Source organism: Globicephala melas, chromosome 10, assembly GCF_963455315.2.
Source record: "Globicephala melas chromosome 10, mGloMel1.2, whole genome shotgun sequence".
Classification (NCBI taxonomy): Eukaryota; Metazoa; Chordata; class Mammalia; order Artiodactyla; family Delphinidae; genus Globicephala; species Globicephala melas.
Genome location: NC_083323.1, coordinates 58930694 through 58945693, shown reverse-complemented (window position 1 = coordinate 58945693; position 15000 = coordinate 58930694). Strand labels below are relative to the sequence as shown.

Below are 15000 nucleotides of genomic sequence, written 5' to 3'. Positions count from 1 at the left end.
ACAGGGAACTCTACTCAATACTCTGTAATGGCCTATATGGCAAAAGAATCCAAAAAAGAATGGATAAGTTTCCCCAGTTTCTGTGGGAGGGTAGGAGCCTAACTTAGGGGTGGGGGGAGGAGGGCTAGTTCCAAGTTGCAAAACTACCTCCTGTCAAGAAGATACCAGAAAGTTTACTTTTCCTTTGGGTAAGGACAATTAGCAAACAGAGGTGGTCTAAGAAGCCTGCACTATAGCTCTTAAAAACTCTCCAGCCCTTTGTTTCCACCTAGCTAGGCAACCAGACTGGTCTATGCTCTGTGACTGGCAATAGTATCAAAATAAAATAGAGTTCTGTTTGCTCATAATATCTGGTATGATTTTTTTTTCTTTAACACTCATGGTTATCCTTTCTGTCTAATCCCTTTCTCCTGATCTTTGCTATGGTCGACTAAAAAATTATTCACAACCTAAAAATTGAGAGCTGTTTTTTTAAAAATAAATTTATTTATTTACTTTTGGCTACATTGGGTCTACGTTGCTGCCCCTGGGCTTTTCTTTAGTTGCAGTGAGCGGGGGCTACTCTTTGTTGCAGCGCGCGGGCTTCTCATTGCGGTGGCTTCTCTTGTTGTGGAGCATGGGCTCTAGGCACACGGGCTTCAGTAGTTGTGGCACACAGTCTCAGTAGTTGTGGCGCACAGGCTTAGTTGCTCCGCGGCATGTGGAAATCTTCCGGGACCAGGGCTCGAACCCATGTCTCCTGCATTGGCAGGCGGATCCTTCACCACTGTGCCACCAGGGAAGCCCTGAGAGTTATGTTTTATTTGGCGGGAATTTTTAGGACTTCAAGCCTGGGAGGCAGAATCTCAAGTAATCCTCAGAGTACCGCTCTGAGGAGGCCAGGGAGGGGAGCTAGGATACACAGGAGTTTTTAACGAAGCGCAGGTGGTCGGGAACATCAAAAGATTACTGTTAATTAAAGAAAACCAGATATGTCAAGTTAAGGAATTTCGTGCTTTTCTATGTATGAGAAGATGCAGGAATATGGGCTCACTGAAATCATTCCTTTGATATGCACCTCAGCTATCTGGGGCCAGTATCCTGTGTTTTCATATCCTGAGTTTCCTCAGGGCTCACCGACTCACATTGAAGGGCTGCAGTCACTGATGACTGTGACATCCTTTGTTTACTGGTATGGTAGGCAATATTCTAATTGTCTACCATACACTATCTTGCAGTGTATTAGGTAACCAAGTAATACATTACTGTAAGCGTGCGTGCACGTGTGTGTGTGACCTCTCCCACCCTATTAAAATTTTCTTCGAGAAGGAATATATCTAAAATGCTCTATACCACATATAGCCTGGTAGAGTCCTGTCAGTGTTCAAGCTCTGTTTATTGACAAAACATTTTCCTTCTGACACAAACCACAACTGCTTATTCTTTTTTAAAAATGCCAAGGTTGGGCTTCCCTGGTGGCGCAGTGGTTGAGAGTCCGCCTGCCAATGCAGGGGACGCGGGTTTGTGCCCCGGTCCAGGAAGCTCCCACGTGCCGCGGAGCGGCTGGGCCCGTGAGCCATGGCCACTGAGCCTGCACGTCCGGAGCCTGTGCTCCACAGCAGGAGAGGCCACAGCAGTGAGAGGCCCGCGTACCAAAAAAAAAAAAAAAAAAAAAAAAAAAAAAAGCCAAGGTTTAAAAACATATTTTTATTTGTATTGTTTTCTGCCAGCAGAAAATACTGTGAATTTTTTGCAATGGCCAAGAGGAGGGATTCTGAATCCCGCTCATCTCTTTTCTTATGAAGATCCAAAATTTAGGATACAGGGAGAAAATGGTTTTAGTGGGGAGGCTCCAAGAGTATCTCCTTGGATGAGGCCTCAAGAAGAAAAACAGGACCCTGTATGGTGGACGACTTCCTGGAATTTAATTGGGAGCACAGAGGGATGAATAGAGGCTCAGAGGGAATCCTACTGTAGGCTGCACCAAGGTTTCAGGGCCTGAAAGTGGGATTTGTGCTTCCTCATTTAGCTTGAGCCCTTTGAGAGTATTCCAGTAGCAACCCTTGTTCCTCAAATTTGATCATCCTTAAATCTTCTAACTGTCCTAGGCAGTGTCAAAGCTTGAGAGAAAATTAAGTATTTGTCCAGGTTACCACTGTCCCTATCATGTAGATCATGTATTCTAATACCCACAGAGTAGAAAAACCAAAGAGAAATGAAGTGACTGCCTAAGGTCTGTCTCTGTGCATGCTGTTCATGATAGCATCAGGATGGAGATTCCAAGTCTCTTACTCTGGTCTTCTGCCCGGTGTACCATGCTGCTTTTCTCCTACTGAGATTAGGAGTTTGTAGGGCCAGAGAGCAGGAGCTGGATACTGGAGGCCATACAGCCTCCTGCAAGAGGAGGTGGGAGTTAGGCTCTTCTATGAAGCTGCTGCTGTCAGAGCACGTGCTGTGGTGGTGGTAAAAGCCTGCAATGGGAATTTAAAAGAAACACATCATGCATTTTTTTTAAAAATTGAAGTATAGTTGATTTACAATGTTGTGTTAGTTTCAGGTGTACAGCAAAGTGATTCAGTTATACATACATTCTTTTTCATCATAGGTTATTACAAGATATTGAATACAATTCCCTGTGCCATACAATAAGACCTTGTTGTTTATCTGTTTTATATATAGTAGTGTGTATCTGTTAATCCCAAACTCCTAATTTATCTCTCCCCCTCTCCCACTATCCCCTTTGGTAACCATAAGTTCTCTTTCTATGTCTGTGAGTTTGTTTCTATTTTGTGAATAAGTTCATTGGTATCATTTTTTAGATTCCACATGTAAGTGATATCATATGATATTTGTCTTTGTCTGACTTACTTCACTTAGTATGATAATCTCTAGGTCCATCCATATTGCTGCAAATTGCATTATTTCATTCTTTTTTATGGCCGAGTATTATTTCATTGTGTATATATACCATATCTTCTTTATCCATTCATCTGTCTGTGGACATTTAGGTTGCTTTCATGTCTTGGCTATCGTAAATAGTGCTGCTATGAACACTGCTGTGCATGTATCTTTTTGCATTAGAGTTTTCACTGTATATATGCCCAGGAGTGGGATTGCTGGATCATATGGTAACATTATTTTTAGTTTTTAAAAGAACCTCCATACTGTTCTCCATAGTGCCCGCACCAATTTACATTCCCACCAAGTGTAGGAGGATTCCCTTTTCTCCACATCCTCTCCAGCATTTATGGTTTGTGGGTTTTTTAATGGTGGTCATTCCGACTGGTGTAAGGTGATACCTCATTGTAGTTTTCATTTGCATTTCTCTGATAATTAGTGAAATTGAGCATCTTTTCATGCACCTGTTGGCCACTTGTATGTCTTCTTTGGAGAAATGTCTATTTAGGTCTTCGGCTCATTTTTGATTGGGTTGTTTGTCACATCATGCTTTTTTTTTTTTTTTTTTTTTTTTTTGCGGTACGCGGGCCTCTCACTGTTGTGGCCTCTCCCGTTGCGGAGCACAGGTTCTGGACGCGCAGGCTCAGCAGCCATGGCTCACGGGCCCAGCCACTCCGCGGCATGCGGGATCTTCCCGGACTGGGGCACGAACCCGTGTCCCCTGCATCGGCAGGCGGGCTCTCAACCACTGCGCCACCAGGGAAGCCCACATCATGCATCTTTGAGACAACTTTGTGTACTGGATTGGTAGAAACTTTTATACCCTACCTGGGGAAATGTTTCTCACTACTATAAGTAATATTTAAAGTTATTATTATTAGCAGCAGCAATGGGATCAAAGAGTCATGTGACTTAGGCTTTCTGCTCTTCTCACCATGAAATGAGATTCCTGAAAAAGTTCACTTCTTAATGTTTAGACTTATAAAAGTATACCTACGCTTTTATTCTTATTCTTTTGCATAGACTGCTGAGCACTGCTGGAGAAAAGGACAAAACTATTCCCAATCCATGTTCTGCACCTTGAGCTGAGCCCTAATGCTATTCACCAATTCGACTATTAATACATATTTCTATTAATAAATATTATTCTTGTCCTTTCTCCATAGAGGTGATCTCAAATCTTTATGATCCTCCTCAAATTTCTTGCCTCATGCTTTTAATGATGACCCAACAGGAAAAAGAGAGAAACCAGTAAGCATATATTTCTTGACCTCCGCTCCAGACAACCAATGTAACTGTATTCACACCTGTCCTTTTTCCTTTCCTCTAAACTCTGGTAACCCCCATCTGTTCTCTGTATAATGAGTTTTGTTTTGTTTGTTTGTTTTGTTTTTAGATTCCACATAGAAGTGCAATCATATGGTATTTGGCTTCTCTGTTAGACTGATTTCCTTTAGCATAATACTTTTTTAAAGACGTTTTTATTGGAGTATAATTGCTTTACAATGGTGTGTTATTTTCTGCTCTATAACAAAGTGACATATACATATATCCCCATATCTCTTCCCTCTTGCGTCTCCCTCCCTCCCACTCTCCCTAGCCTACCCTTCTAGGTGGTCACAAAGCACTAAGCTGATCTCCCTGTGCTATGTGACTTCTTCCCACTAGCTATCTATTTTACATTTGGTAGTGTATATATGTCAATACCACTCTCTCACTTTGTCCCAGCTTACCCTTCCCCCTTCCCGTGTCCTCAAGTCCATTCTCTAGTAGGTCTGCGTCTTTATACTCTTGAGGTCCATGTATGTTGTTGAAAATGGTAAGATTTCTTTTTTTTTTAATGGCTGAGTAGTATTCCACTGTATACATATACCACCTCTTCTTTATCCATTTATCCATTGATGGACACACGTTGTTTCCATATCTTGGCTATTGTAAATAGTGCTGCCATGAACACAAGGGTGCATGTATCTTTTCAAATTAGTGTTTTCATTTTATTTGGCTAAACACTCAGAAAAGCATTTACTGGTAGTTCTCATTTTAATTTTTTGAAGAACCGCCATACTGTGTTCCATAGCAGCTGCATCAATTTACACTCCCATCAGCAGTTCATGAGGGTTCTCTTTTTTCCACATCCTTGCCAACACTTGATATTTGTTTTCTTTTTTACCATTTTGACAGGTGTGAGGTGCGATCACATTGTGGTTTTGACTTGCATTAGTGATGTTGAGCATCTTTCCATGTGCCTATTGACCTGATCTGTATGTCTTCCTTGGAAAAACGTCTATTCAGATCCTGCCTATTTTTTAAATAGATTGTTTGTTTTTCTTATTAATTGAGTTATATGAGTTCTTACATACTTTGGATATTAACCGCTTATTGGGTATATGATTTGAAAATATCTTCTCCCATTCAGTTGGTTGCCTTTTTATTTTGTTGATGGTTTCCTTCACTGAGCAGAAGCTTTTCAGTTTGATATAGTCCTATGTATTTACTTTTGCTTTGTTTCCATTGTTTCTGGAGTCAGAGCCAAAAAAAAAAATATTGCTAAGATCAATGTTAAGGAGCCTACTGCCTATGTTTTTTTTTCCCTAGGATTTTTATGATTTCTGGTTTTACATTCAAGTCTTTAATCTATTTTGAGTTGATTTTTATGTATGGTGTAAGATAGTGGTCCAGTTTCATACTTCTGCATGTGGTTGTCTAGTTTTCTCAACATAATTTATTGAAGAGACTCTTCTTTCTTCACTGTATCTTCTTGCCTCCTTTGTTATAAATTGGTTAACCATACATGGGTGGGTTTATTTCTGGGCTCTCTTATCTGTTGCATCAATCTGTTTTTATGCCAATACCATATTGTTTTTATTACTATAGTTTTGTAGTATAGTTTGAAATCAGGGAGTGTGATGCCTCCAGCTTTGTTTTTCTTTCTCAAGATTGCTTTGGCTGTTCAGGATCTTTTGTGATTCCATATAAATTTTATGATTGTGTATTTGATTTATGTGAAAAATACCCTTGGTATTTTGAAAGAGATTGTACTGAATCTGTATATTGCTTTGGGTAGTAAGGAAGTTTTAATAATATTAATTCTTCTACTCCATGAGCATAAAATATCTTTCCATTTATTTGTGTTTTCTTCAATTCTTTCATTAATGTCTTATAGTTTTCAGTGTAGAGGTCTTTCACCTCCTAGGTTAAATTTATTCTAGGTATTTTAATTTACTTTATGATGCAATTATAAATGGGATTGTCTTCTTAATTTCTCTTTCTGATAGCTCATTGTTAGTGTTTAAAAATGCAACAGACTTTTGTATATTAATTTTGTATCCTGCACCTTTACTAAATTTGTTTATTAGTTCTCACAGTTTTTTGGAGGAGGCTTTAGGGTTTTCCACATATAAAATCATGTCATCTGCAAATAGTGACAATTTTACTTCTTTCTTTCCAATTTGGATGCCTTTTATTTCTTTTTCTTGACTAATTGCTCTGGCTAGGACTTCCAGTACTATGTTGAATAAAAGTGGTGAGTGTGGTCACCCCTTCCTTGCTCCTCATCTTAGAGGAAAAGCTTTCAGCTTTTCGCCATTGAGTATGATGCTGGCTGTGGGCTTGTCATATATGGCCTTTATTATGCTAAGTCATGTTCCCTCTATGCCCACTTTGTTGACAGTTTTGATATATTTAAGTTGATAGCAAGTTAAGTTCGAATGCATTCTAAAACTCTATATTTTAACGCCCCCATCCAAATTTTGTGGGTTTTATTTTTATTTATTTTTGTTTTTTAATTGAAGTATAGTGGATTTGCAATGTTGTACAAATCTCTGCTGTACAGCAAAGTGACTCAGTTTTACACATTATACATTCTTTTAAAATATTCTTTTCCATTATGGTTTGTCCCAGGAGATTGGATATAGTTCCCTCTGCTATATAGTAGGACCTTGTTGTTTCACATTTTGTGTTTTTGATGTCACATTTTACATCTTTTTATTTTGTGTACCTCTTACCTGATTATTTTAGTTCTAGTTATTTTTACTGCTTTTGTATTTTAACCTTCATACTGGATTTATAAGTTATTAATCCACTACCTTTAATATATATTTACCTTTACCAGTGAGATTTTCACTTTCATATGTTCTCTTGTTAGTAATTAATGCCCCCTTTTTTCAGCTTAATGAAGGTTCTTTAACATTTACTGCAAGACTGGTTTAGTGGTGATGAACTCCTTTAGCTTTTGTTTGCCTGGAAAGTTCTTTATCTTCTTTTCAATTCTAAATGATTACCTTGCTGGGTAGAGTATTAATTGGTTGGAAGTTTATTTCTTTCAGCACTTTGAATATATCAGGCCACTCCCAGCCTGCAGTTTTTGCTAAGAAATCAGCTGATAGTCTTATGGAGGTTAGCTTCTGCATAACAAGTTGTTTTTCTCTTGCTATTTTTAAGATTCTCTCTTTATCTTTAACTTTTGACATTTTAATTATAATCTTGGTGTGGCTCTCTTTGGGTCCATCTTGTGTGGAACACTCTGGGCTTCTTGGATCTAGACAGATCCAGACATCTAGTCTGTTTCCATCACCAAGTTAGGGACATTTTCAGCCATTATTTCTTCAAATATGTTTTCTGCCCCTTTCTCTCTTCCCCTTCTGGTACCCCTACAATTCAAATGTTATTCCTCTTGATGTTGCCTCATAGGTCCTTTAAGCTATCTTCACTTTTTAAATTTCTTTGTTCTTTCTGCTGGTCTGTTGGGTGAGTTCCACTGCCATGTCTTCCAGATCACTGATTCTTTCTTCTGCTTCATCTAGTGTGCTGTTGAACACTGCCAGTGTACATTTCAGTTCAGTTATTGTATTCTTCAAACCTGTGATGTTTGTTTTCTACTTTCTTTTATTATCTATAACTTTGTTTAAAGTTCTCACTGTGTTTATCCATTCTTCTCCTGTGTTTGGTGAGCACTTTAATGACCATTACTTTGAACACTTTATCAGGTAAATTACTTGTCTCTATTTCATTGAGGTGTTTTTGTTTCTTTTCCCTGGGTTTTTATCTTGTTCTTTCATTTGAAACATATTCTTTGACTCCTCATTTTTGCTTGACTCTCTGTGTTGTTTCTATGTGAAATAGCTACGTCTCCCAGTCTTGAAGGAATGGCCTTGTGTAGGAGATGAACCTTATCATTTAACCTTTCCCTAGCTTGTTGTCTCTCAAACATTTGTGTTTGTCTAAGCAGCCTGATTTATTCTGGGTAGGTCCCAGTTGTTGAGAATGTGCCAGGACCTCTGAGTGTCCTAGAGGAGGGATCTCAGTTTGGGGCTGATTGAAAGTTAGACCTTCAGGCAGCAGCTTTTAAGATATGCAAATATATACGGTCCTGTAGGACTGAAATTGTAGACTCTGCTGGCATCAAGACCAAGAACCCAGAGGTGTCCCTTTGAGAATGTTGCAAAATTCTGGGCTCCAGTTGAGTGTATAAGCACCTTTCTGGGAGGTACTGGTGAGCTGTAGTGAAGTCAAGTGAGAGTACTGGCTAATGTTCCCTGAGAACACTTCTGTAGCATCTAGATGTGTGGTTAACTTGAACTCTACTTCTCAGGCTGATGCTCCAGGACAAGTAAATAGGCCTTTTGCATGGGAAGACTGGGGGTTGTTTCAGTCTGCTGTCTGTGCAGTGCCCTGCGGGTGGTAGCCTGCCAAGAACTATCTCTCTAATTGTTTCAGACCTGTGGAGCCCAGAAAGGCAATCCTACTGGCCATCAGAACTAGGTTGACTCAAGGAGCATTCCCAGTGTGGGCTGTGCTCACCTGGCCACTTTGGTAGGGCCATGGGGGTGTAGTGCGCAGGGGCAGGTCACTCACCTGGCAGGTTAAAACATGTCTCTTTAGGAAACTTGTAAATTCTTTGTTTCTTTGAAATGTATGTAAATCTTTTTTAAAGGCTAAATAAGCCCCTTGAAACCTTTACAAACCAGAAATGTCTCTCTCAAGGATATGGAAGCCATTGCTTTGAAATGTATCAAGGATCATAGAACCCCCATCTCCCAGTCTCCAGTCTAACTTAGATGCCTGGCTCCAACTGCAAAACCACGAATTGCCATAAAAACATGAGAGGTATTTATTATTCCTTTGGCTAAAGGCAATAAGCTAATATGGTTGGCCACCTCAGTTACCAGGTGAATCTAGGATGAACTATGTGTGAAAAATGGTGCTGTCAAGTCCTCTTACTTGAGGACTAGTTATTGTTTATTTTGACAACATGTATGTAATGGGTTGTATCTTCTTGGATATATAAGAGGGTAAGACCCCTTTCTGTCTCTGCAATCTCTTTAGCACACCCTTTGCCTGTGATGCACATCATATTCTGGTGTAATGTTTATTCAAAAACATAACTTTTTTCTTTCTCTTATACCTTTCCGGAGAGGGATTCTGGGGTGGCAGAAGGTTTTGTTTTTAATTATATTTACCCCACAGACACAAAACAACCTTGGGAAGAAATGTAAATGAGGCAGAAAAATAATTATCACATTCTCATAGTCCTCTCTCTCTTTCCTCTCCCTTTTCTTGTCTCTCTCTACACTTCCTATCTGATAGTTCCTCTTGAGAATTTATTTTGGTATAAAAATAACTGTGCCCAGGGTCATCACCTATAAAATGGGGAACAATAAAGCAACCTATATCACAGGATTAAATGATTTAATTCCCACAAAGTGCTAAGGGTAGTGTAGGACATGTAATAAGCACTATATATATTTGTTATTGTTAATATTATCATATGGCAAAATCTTTCATCAAGGAGCAAGTCTGTAGCTACCTGGCTCACAGAGTTTCCACCAAGTACAAACAGATAGTGTGTTGAGTTACCCACCATTTGGGATTATCTCAGACTAGTTTTCTTCTTTATCCTGTGCTCTGCACCAGCCTCCCCACCTAATCCTTCCTGACTCTTCTCCCACTGCTGCTAGCAGTGTTGATAATAAAATGAAACCTCTCACTTCTAGATATGATCACTTCACAAACAGGATATATATTATGCTGTACTACCTCAGATCTGGTAAAAGAAACAACAACAACAAAATAAAAATAAAAATATTCTCCTTAGCAGTGCTTCTCATAAATGTGGTACAGGTCAAATGATTTAAATTTCAGCAACAGGGCACCAATAAAAGGGCCATGAAGTTGAAATTCTTGAGCAAGGTGCAAATTATGAGGGATGAGTGTCATTCTTTGCCAGGAACTTGGAGGAAGATTAAGACTTCTCTGGAGGAGACTAAAAGATGGAGTGGGAGGGATGAAAGCTGATAGCTGGGAACAAGATCCTCTTTTAACAGAAAATGTGCCCTTGTGCTAATTACAGAAAGGTGCTCATCTTATATAGATAAATTAGGGGAAAAAAATAAACTCTCTCTTAGAAGAAGACGACCCTTGAGATTATGGAAGGTAAGCTCAGTAGAGCTGGGTTCCAACCCCTATTTGCCTCTTCAAGTGAGTGTCTTTGTGAAATATGAGGACCACACCACTAGACACAGCTGCTGGCTGGGTGCTGCTACCACTTTCTATCCATGCTTGCACCTCTCCTATGCTTGACAACAAGTAGTAGATTAACACCTGGGACTAGATACAGAGATCCTGGGAGATAATTACAGATCCTGGAAGGGGCAGTAGATCTGAGGAACTGTCCCACCTAGTTCTGCCTTTGATGGTGGTGAGTGAATTTCCCTATCCGTGTTTCTTATGCAGTCTTTAATCTTGCCAGTGCTGAGCTGTTTTCATAGCTACTTCCCACTCCATGTGATCTCTTAAAGGATGATAGAGGAGTGGATTGAGAGAGATAGCTTATAGCTTTGTGAGAAGATTAATAAAGAAACTCATAGAACATTGGAATGATTTGGGAACCACTGTGACCCCCTGCCTCAGCTGAAGTCTGTGTCAGTGAAGAAGAGATCTCTCATCTTTCTAGGGGAATCATAAAAGGAAAATCTATAAAATCACCTCCTCATTTACCTGAGAGGCTAAGTGCATTGAATTTCTAAAGTTACTGTGTTTCATTGAATCTGATAAAACATTGTTTGTAAGACATAATTAATTTTGTATTCCATTAAGAAGACAAATATATGTATTATATATATATATATATATATATACACACACACACACAAGTATATTGGTTGACACTGCCAACTGTTAGACTCATTCTATTTCAGAGATATTCAAGTGCAGAAAAATGTACATCTTAGAATAAGTGAAATATAGCATCTCTAAACACAGTAACTCCTGCTGTAATGAAATCCCATCACCTAGCAGAAAATGGAGTCTAGTTACATCTAGTTACTTATTTGAAATGTTTAATTCCTAGAAACTTCCTCCCTGGCAACTCAATTCCAATCTTTCTGTATACTGACCTTTAGTCAAAGATGGGACGTTTGTGAGAAGAACTGACGTTTTGGGTGTTGCATGAACTGTCTAGAAAGGTATAATCATATAGATCTTACACAGCCTGCTTTGCTGGACAAATCGGCATTTTCTTGTGCGAGGCTGACATCTGCTGGACAAGTAACACTTGAGCAAAGCTTTGTTTTGCTATTTTAGAATAAATTAAAATTTTTGGCAGGGAAACCTAGCTGTGGTGCATATACTCCACATTTTCTATTCGAATTTGATAAGTTTAGCAGTTAATTTTCTTTTCAAATTTTGTATGCTGTGGCTGAGTTTCAATGAGCTTTAGAATGACAGCTTACCCTCAGGGCAACTTTAATATGTGAGGATAAAGCCCTTTAATTAAACTAGTCTTTCTTAACCCTCATGGGGTGTCAGAATCACTGTCTGTGAGAGACTGTTTATAAATATGGCCACAGCAACCCTCCCATTCCACATTGCCTTTTCATAGCGTGACTTTGCCACTCCTATTTAAAAAGTAAAGTCTGTTTTCCTTCCTTTTGAATCTAGGTTGGCTTTGTGCTTTGATTTCAGCAATAACATGTGGTAGAGGGGGCACTGTACAACTTAAAACGTATCCTTAAAAAGAGCCATTGCAACTTCAGTTTTTGCTGAACATCCACGTAAGAAAGACAAGTTAGACTGCTGAAGAATGACTCACCACATGGAGAGAGTGCCTGCCTGCCTGCCTGACAGTCAGCAGAGAGATTCAGCACCAAGGCTAGCGCCAATAGGGTGAGCCCATTTAGACCTTCTAGTCCAGCCCAGTCAACTAGCCAAAAACAGCTTGCATAAGTGAACCCAGATGAACCGAGCAGAAGAATCCCCCCCAGTAAACCCACTAAACAGCAAGAAATAATAAATAAGTTTTCCTTTAAGTCACTACATTTGGGGTGGTTTATTATGCAAAAATAGGTAACTGCTAACACTAGAAAACTTTTAAAGAAGAATAAACAATAATGCCCAAGTCCAAACCTAAGAGATTTGTATTTAATTCTATTAGGTGGAGTCCAGGAAATAGCAATTTTTTAAAAAGCCTGTAAGATTGGGATTCACTGATCTAAATATTTTGCCCATGATTACCTTTTCTAAAATCAGTAGCAGCAGCAACAGCAACGTCGTAACGGTTATTCCAGCATGGTGCATTACCTACACAAACTCTCTGTAAGGTTTCATGGGAGCAAACAAAGTTAAGTGAGCTTGGCAAGATTATTGAGCTAGTAGGAGGTAGGTCATTTGACTCCATATCTTAAATTTTTTCAACTACATATAGTAGATTGCTGTCTTCTGACATTTACCTCTTTTGTGAGTGACTGATACATACAAGCTACATATCTGGAGATGAAAGTTATGGGTAAGAGAGAACGTAGAGCGATTAGGACCCTAAACTCACAGATAATTAGAATTAAAGGAGTTAGAATCATAAAGACCTTTGTGACTCTGGACCAGTAACAATGAAATTTTGGTGTTAAACAAAAAGCTATTGGACTAGGAAGTGCAGTAAATAGTACTAAGACGTTCAAAATGGAGGGATCCCTAAGCAAGATGATTCATTTACTTAATTCAAGAAATATTTCAATTCTTCCTATCTTGGGAAAATCAGTATATCTGATGCCATATTCTCTGTGGTCCTAGCGGATAGGCAGTTGAAGTACCAGGAGATTAATTTCTGCTTAGTTTAAATAATAAATCTTTAGTCAAATTTTTCAAAAAATAAAGGAAAGCTCTGAAAGAGTTAATACTCGAAATTCATATCTAGAGGAAAGACATTTTAGCTGCAATAACTACCTACGTGAGATTCATTGTCCTTCTTTGAGGAGAGAAGGAGAGCTATGTACATCAGATCCTAGCTGCAGAATGGAACTCAGAGCCTAAATGAACATACATGTGAGATACATTGAGGACTCTTGCCTAAGTCCTATGATTTGGGCTGATTAGAAAGTAGCTAAAAGCAGGTGCTGGGGTATAAATCTCCATGGTTGGTCTTCATCTGGTTGGTCTTCACCTGTTGCAAACTACAATGCTTCTCAAACTTCAATGTGCAAGTAAATCACCTAAGAATCTTAATAAAATTTGATCCATTAGGTCGGGGGTGGGGAAGGGCTGGGATTCCACATTTCTAACAAAATCCCAAATGATGCTAATACTGCTGATCTGCAGACTACATTTTGAATATTAAGGTTATACAGAATTTTCCCCCCGAGCAACAGTTCTCAGACTGTGATCACCAGACCAACAGCATTGACAACACTTGAGAATTTGTTAGAAATGCAAATTCCTAGGCCCTGTCCAGATCTATTCAATCAGAAACTCTGGGAGTTGGGACCCAGCCATCTGTAGTGTCACAAGCCCTCCAGGTGATTTTGATGCTGAAGTTTGAGAACCACTGATCTAGAAAAGTATTTATCCAGCCATAATAGAATTACACTAGGAGCTTTAAAACAAAAAAATTCAGTCCCTGGGCTCCACGCCATACCAATTAAATCAGAAGGCAGGATGTGGGACACTTCACTGTGAGTATTTTTAAAAATCTCCCCATGTGCTTACAATGTGCAGTGAGGTTTGAGAAACACACACACACACACACACACACGAGAGAGAGAGAGAGAGAGAGAGAGAGAGAGAGAGCTCCACTTCACTTACTTCCTGAGTCTTTGCCAGCAAAAGTCTGATAGAGGTGGTGGTTTCTGGATCTGCTGGGCCAGTGGCTCTCTTCCTCCTCACTGTTGCTTTGCACCTGTAACCAAGATCCCGGCAGAACTCAGTCAGTGCCAGTGTTGGAGAAAAGTGCAGAATGGCAGATAGCTGTAAGGGGAAGAGGCTGAATGTACTTGAGAGACTTGGCCTCTTCTCTTGTGGTAGGAGCCTGGTAGTGAGGAAGGCAGGATCAGCTCTACATTCAATGAGAGGTGACATACATGCAAATGACACTGCAAATCATCATGGCTTCTCTTTGTGGCAAGGATCTGAGGGCTTTTCCTCGAGACTCTAGCACTTGATGGCAGTACTGTCCATAGACCCAGGCAAGAAGAATTCCAAGTTTTAGAGAGCTCATGGGATGAAGAGTTGGTGGACCTAGAGGGTGTGTCCACTTTGATCTTGTACTACCCCTTCTAGACCATGCTCTGGATACCCAGAATACCCCCAAATGCTATTCAAATGGCCCCAAGTCTGTTTCAGGGAAATGCATTGGCTTTGCCTCGTGTCTGTTCTCTCAAAGACCAGCCTTTCTCCTAGTGTATGCACTCCCAGGCCTGAGTGATGACTAATGGTGGTTATATGTGTGGGTAGGGGGTTTGTGGCATTTGTATATGCAGGCTGGGGTGTTCACATATGTATGTGCAAAATCCCTTATGGTGCAGGGCAGATCTGGCCATGGGAAGAGAAGGGGACAGGATGGGGAGGGTCTCTGCCCACCCTGCCATGTTCTAGCACTGAAGTCCTAAGAGTGAGAATTCTAGATTTGAACCTGAACTTCTAGGACTTTGCGGTTACATGCTTGTCAAGGTAGAAGAGAAGATTTTATTTAATCGTGTTTAGCCTAGTGTGTAACCTCTATCTGTACTCTTGTGTGGATCCCACAAATGACAGGGGCAGGTGTGCTTGATGAGAAACTTCAGTGAAGATCAGATTAGATAAGGAATTAGGAAAATAGTGATAGAAACCTGGGCACTCTTAAGAAACCAGGCTCATTTC

General features: G+C 39.8%; 1 protein-coding gene across 1 annotated transcript in view; it reads right to left on the bottom strand.

Annotated features, from left to right (window-relative positions):
- Positions 1 to 2244: 2244 nt before the first annotated feature.
- TESPA1 (thymocyte expressed, positive selection associated 1) overlaps positions 2245 to 15000 on the bottom strand; it is a 37283-nt gene continuing 24527 nt past the window's right edge. The window contains exons 9-10 of the mRNA XM_030866740.2: positions 13948 to 14041; positions 2245 to 2450 (exon numbers count right to left, since the gene is read on the bottom strand). Coding sequence (XP_030722600.1) covers positions 2245 to 2450; positions 13948 to 14041 — 300 coding nt within the window. The remainder of the gene's footprint in view (positions 2451 to 13947; positions 14042 to 15000) is intronic.